The sequence below is a fragment of the Xiphophorus hellerii genome, chromosome 23 (assembly GCF_003331165.1).
Source record: "Xiphophorus hellerii strain 12219 chromosome 23, Xiphophorus_hellerii-4.1, whole genome shotgun sequence".
NCBI lineage: Eukaryota > Metazoa > Chordata > Actinopteri > Cyprinodontiformes > Poeciliidae > Xiphophorus > Xiphophorus hellerii.
In genome coordinates, this window is record NC_045694.1 from 705,823 (window position 1) to 711,518 (window position 5,696).

The 5,696-nt window shown below is 46.3% G+C and overlaps 2 protein-coding genes across 3 annotated transcripts in view; one reads left to right on the plus strand and one right to left on the minus strand.

Annotated features, from left to right (window-relative positions):
• Positions 1–5,696, plus strand: part of LOC116714596 (alpha-1,3-mannosyl-glycoprotein 4-beta-N-acetylglucosaminyltransferase B) — a 776,799-nt gene that overhangs the window by 661,055 nt on the left and 110,048 nt on the right. The gene's annotated exons all lie outside the window — the stretch shown is intronic.
• dgkq (diacylglycerol kinase theta) overlaps positions 1,425–5,696 on the minus strand; it is a 17,734-nt gene continuing 13,462 nt past the window's right edge. Inside the window, exons 16-23 of one of the 2 annotated variants that reach the window (XM_032555254.1) lie at positions 5,693–5,696; positions 5,463–5,611; positions 5,207–5,385; positions 4,265–4,365; positions 4,037–4,183; positions 3,856–3,967; positions 3,625–3,777; positions 1,425–3,475 (exon numbers count right to left, since the gene is read on the minus strand). The exon at positions 5,693–5,696 is cut by the window's right edge and continues 148 nt beyond it. In XM_032555254.1, coding sequence (XP_032411145.1) covers positions 3,377–3,475; positions 3,625–3,777; positions 3,856–3,967; positions 4,037–4,183; positions 4,265–4,365; positions 5,207–5,385; positions 5,463–5,611; positions 5,693–5,696 — 944 coding nt within the window. In that variant the 3' untranslated portion in view covers positions 1,425–3,376. Of the gene's footprint in view, positions 3,476–3,602; positions 3,778–3,855; positions 3,968–4,036; positions 4,184–4,264; positions 4,366–5,206; positions 5,386–5,462; positions 5,612–5,692 lie in introns of both variants that reach the window. The other variant, XM_032555253.1, reaches the window with a different exon arrangement.

Consider the following 5,696-nt stretch of genomic DNA (forward strand, 5'->3'; position numbering starts at 1 on the left):
GGGGCAGCATAGAGTCAGGAGGTGTCACTCCAATTACCAGGTTCACCACAGGGGGCAGCAGAGAGTCAGGAGGTCTCACTCCGACTTTTTTTTTTTTTTTTAAATCACTGGTTTTGAAATATCAGGTGGGGAAAAAATGAAAACATGTAAGAACAGAAACAGAATAAAACTAAGATAGAAATCGGGATAAAAATGGAACAAAACTAATAGAAAACATTAAAAAAAAGTTTTAAAAAGAATAGATACCCCCGCCCCCAAAAATTAGAAATAAACAAATAAGAAAACCGGTGTAAAAAAAATCAGAGGAGAGAGACACCACATTATTTACCTGAAAGATTCAAAGTTATAAGGTCTGTTCCTCTTCAAGATGTTAACTTTTCCTTTTAAAGCTTGAAGATTAATGAGTTCTGGCTGAGGTTTGAAAACAGAACCATTCCTCTTAAAATCAAACACAAACAGCTATATTTCCATATTAAACCATTTTTATTATGATTAAACACATAGACCATTCTGTTATTTAACCATATACATTTATGATCTATAATTAGCTTTAGCTAACATTCATCAGAACCTTTACGGCACATAGAGGAGGATCATTTAGTGCAAGTTACAGTCAAAACTCAAAACAGCTTCAGATTGCAAAAATAAACACGTCATCTATTCATAAAACGAGTAAAAAGTGTTACAGCAGACAGAAACCAGAGGCACATGAGGGGGAAGACGCCACTGCACCGGCAGCTAACACACAGGCTAAACGGCTACGCACTGTGGGCGTGGCTCCGCCCACCTCTCAGCCGGAAGGGGCGGGGCCTCAGGTCGCCACTACGGAGGCACGAGAAGCAGAAACGTTACGTCAAAGCAGCAACAACACGTTACGTCAGGTTTGGCAGCGATGAAGGCTCTTTGTGCGACTGGCAGTGTGGCAAAGTAAGACTACTGCATGGACGGATAAAGACCCAGTGGGGCCCCGGGCACCCTGGGGGAAAACCGGTGGGGGGAGGCCAACAAGAGGGTCCACTGAGGGGCCCCGGGGCCTCCAACCACAACTTCTCCTGTTGAGGAGCTCCTGTGCTGTTGTTCTGGTTCTCTTTGTGTTCATTTAGTGAGAATGCCAAATTATAATAACTTATTAAATAATTATTTAAATGTGTCACCATGAAAAACAAGCAATAAATACAAAAGTATTTAATGTTAATTATATGTGTCTCAATTAAATTACATACATACATCTAATTATTTCATGACATACTTTTAGAAACAGCCCTGTACAGTTACAGTTTAAATTAATTCATAATGTGCTTCATTGCAGGAACATACATTTATTAAATCGTGGAATAATTCTATCTACTTTAAAAAATTTAAATATTTAATTGGGGCACAAATAATTCATTATCTTTAATAAATGTTTCTGGATTTATTTTCTATTTTAATAAATTAGTAACACTTAAGTAATGATTCCATTAGTTATTAAATTATTGCAATTTGGCACTCTTTGCTCTCCATAAAACTTAAAGAAAATGTCAGATTATTTTTACTGTAAATTGAAGAAAATCTGGGGATTCTCTCGTATTTTATTATTTAAGTCTAAAACTAGATGATAATGAGATTAAATTAAGTGCTTGAGGAAAAAAGTCAAATATTTTCAGAGATTATAAATTTATAAAATGACATCTGGATATTCTTTACGGTTTAAAACCAAATTTAGTGGACATATTTCCTTTTAGTAAAATAATGACTTTAAACTATAAAGATGATGGAAAATTTGGATATAAATGTAAGAGTGATTGGAAAATAATCATGTTTTTCATGTAACTAGGTGAGATTAATCTGAACATTTTGGACCCAGATGATGTTTTATTATAAATTCAGTTTTTAAAATCCAAAAACATTTTATCTTCCTGGATTAAAACCCTGATCAGCCTGTTAATCCCAACGTATCGATCCGTGGGGATAAAAGATGCTTTACTTTATTTTCTTTCAGTCAGAACCTCTGTGGTTCTGGTGCCGCCCGGCCCGGCCGAGTCTCACGTTTCCATTCAGACCAGCAGGAAGCTTAAAGTCCAAAACCAGAACCGCTCGGTTCTGTTTCAATGATTAACAGAACTTCATAAAACAGATCCGCTCCACAGTTAACGCATCTGAGTTCCCCCTGCAGCGCCTCCTGCTGGCCAGTCAGCAGAACTGCAGCCTGAACCCTCAGGAAGCTCAAAGCTGGATGAGACGCTTCAGTCAGAAGTTCTGAAAATTTACCAGACGGGTCAAACAGAACCCTGCAGTTTCACGTTTCTAAAGTAAAACAGACCCAGAACCTCCAGAACCTCCAGAACGGCCAACACAGAAAGTCACCAGGTTTTATTTTCTAGCACCATAAATAAGAAAAATACGGCAGTTAAAAGTAAACATCAGAGCTACAGTAAATCTAAACCCTGTCAACATGGAGGGTCCATCAGAACCAGCACAACCATCAGAACCATCAGGAACAGCAGAACCATCAGACCCAGCAGACCCATCAGGACCATCATCCAGACTCTAACTGGGTCACAGGAAGCTGGACTTTCCCCTACCCAGTTAAAATTCTGATTCCTTTCCCAGTTCTCCCAGTTTAACTTTGAGGATTTTGCCAGTTGCTCTCCAGTTTGTCCAGCTCTGAGTGATGTTGGTTCTGACACAGTTACACATCCAGAACCTTCTGAATTCAACCTGTTCCTCCGTCCAATCGTAGGACTTTCAGTCTCCCACTCCTGGAGGACTTCCTGGTTTCTAGCCAATCAGAGAGCAGAGAGACGTGTCCACTCCCTCATTGGTTCTGGAGAAACTGGACCAGGAGGTTCTAATGTTCTGCAGGAACCAGAAGATTCTGGAGCTCCGCCTCCTCAATGAGCCCCAGAAAAGGCGGGAATCACCATGGCAACCAGTCAAAACATTTAATGTGGCAATGAACCAGGAGCTTACTGTCCATGTTCTGGATGTTCTCCAGAACCTGACCCGGTTCTGGTTCTGGTCCAGATGTCTGCAGAGCAAACGGCCCGTCTGGATGCCGCTCTTCATCCTCCTCTTCCTCCTGCGATATTTCTACGTTTAGATGATATAAATCCACAGCTACAGCTCAGCAGCGGTTCTGGTTCCGCTCGGACCCGATAAACCCGGTTCTTCTCCTCACTCGTCCTGAATGATTATTTTTGTTTTAGGAGCAGGATGAACTTTGACCTCCTCCTCTTCCTCAGCAGGAAGTGGAACCTTGACCCTGCGTCTGTCTTCCTGTGGGTCTGTGGCTACAAAGCTACATGAGTGGAATCTCAGTCACCGGAACTGGACCGGACCGGACCGGCCTCCGGCAGGAAGCAGCTGCAGAGGCAGAACCGGTGGTCCGGTCCGGTCAGTGTCCCCCGTCTCTGGAGGACGGACTGTCTGAGCGTCCGCCTCTGCTGGACGGAGACTTCCTCTGCTTCTGTTTGGACTTCCTGAGCATCCGGACCTGCAGAAAGACGGGACAAGGTGAGGTAAAGGGTCAAGTAAAGGTCACGATGGATGAATGGAACCAGTAACCAGTGAACCTGCAGGCCTAGCCGGGTCCAGCCGGGCCCGTGTCGAGCTACGGCTACCAGCAGGGCCAATCCTCGGTACCTTGGGTCCGGCAGCAGAGATGATGATGTGTCCCGGCGCCTGCAGCCAGGGCTCGCCGTCCACCTGGACAGGAAGCTCTTTGCTGACGATGAGGCGGATGTAGGATCCCTGGGCGATCCGGATCCCGCAGCGCAGCCCGCTCTGGACCTGGCCCTGCGGAGACACGGCAGAGGTCAGAGGTCAGAGCGACGCTAGGCCGAGACGATCCGAGACGACCCGGTGGCACCGCACCATGTGGACGACCCCGGTGACCCCGACCACCTCCAGCAGGCCGTCGTCAATCCTGGGCCTGGAGAACCGGCCGTCGGCCTCCGATCCCCACAGGTCGGCTCCGGAACCCCAGCTGCAGAGAGGAGCGGACATGAAGCGGAGCGCCGTCCTGCAGGGGGCGCCGTGCATCTCTGTGTGTTACCTGGGGATGTTGATGAAGATGAGCCCCTCGATGTTGGGCAGCGGGACGGGCTGCTTGTCCACCTGCAGCTGCAGCTCCTTGTGGAGGCTGCGGCTGCGGCTGATCTTCTGCAGACCCACCTTCACGTAAACGCCTTTGTTGTGGAACCTGAGGGCAGGAAGGTCAACTCATGTTCAGGAGCATAAGATGTTTGTTTAACAGTCAGACGGGTCGGATCCTCCAGGCTACCTGCTGGTGAATTTGTCGGGTTCTCCTTCCCGGGCCAGGTGGAAGTCCAGGCTGAGCTCGGCGTCGATGCCAAGGCCGAAGTAGTTGTTCATCTGGACGATCTGAGAGGAGACGAGCTATAAACCGGCTACAGCAGCTAATCCTGCTAAAACAGGTCCTGGTACAGCCATTAGCATTAGCATGCTAACGCCTCAGGTTGGATGTTTTCCTCCTTCCCATCAGACACTTGAAGTTCAGGATGACGGACATTTTAATGATGGCCGCCATTCCTGAGCCTTTTAACCAAGTATTGAAATGAATGAACTTTATGTCTCGTCATGTTCATAAAACTTTACACTGTAAAGTTTACAGTAATAAAATCCAGCAGAATTAGGAACTGAGGATTTTACTGTTAGCATCTCAAAGAATGATGAATTAATGGTTAGCGCTAGGTAATTTTGTTTGTATTTAGCAGTTTAGCATTAGCACCTGGTAATGTTTTTATGTGTTTACCATTAGCAGAGTTCGTCACTGGAAACAACTACACCTGATTTTAGTTCAAACATTTATTCTTCATTACAACCATGGCGGCCATTTTGAAAAAGGAAACGACATACCAAGAGAATATAAATTATTTCTATGGTTCTAAATATGTAGGCTATAATTTGACATCAAAGACATTCATATAATTTTAGTGCAAAAATAAATATTGGTGGCCATCTTTAAAAATGACAAAGTATTAGTAAATATGATTTCTGTGGGTCTTATTATGTTTTATTTGACACCAAAAGTATTAATCTGAGATAAATACTTTTGACAGCTAAATTTTGTGCAATAATAAATCCTCCTTGACAACAATGGTGGCCATCTTGAATTTTTCAGTGTTTTTTTTTTCAGAACAGCAGGTCTGTGCCAAGCCTGGTTCTTGTTTAGGCTGAAATCCTCTCTAGCCTTTGGTCAAACCTTGGGCGGCTCCAGGACGCCGCCGTCCGTCCCGTCCTCTGAGACGTCCTGCGCGTCCAGCAGGATAGTCCAGCGGTCCATCTGGACTTCGTCCGCCTCGTCCACAGACGCCAGGATGTGATGGGGGTCGTCGCCGCCATAACCCGGCCCCCAGCGCAGGATCCGGGCCAGGTCGTTCCCTGACCAATCAGAACGGAGGAACCCGGGCGTCAGACGGCGATCGGACCGGAACCTCCGCAGGATCCGCCGGTCTCACCTGTTCCCAGAGGGACGATGCCGATGGGCGGCTCGCGGCAGACCAGCTTGTGCCTCACGGTCTCCAGAACCCCCAGAACCCATCCCACCGTGCCGTCGCCGCCGCAGACCAGAACCCGGAACCTGGGAACCTCCCTGAAGGCGTGGAGGCTGCAGCACAGGAACATGTTCTACCATCACACCAGCAGGTCCAATGAGCCTCTGGACCAGAACCAGAACCAGAACCCTCACCCTG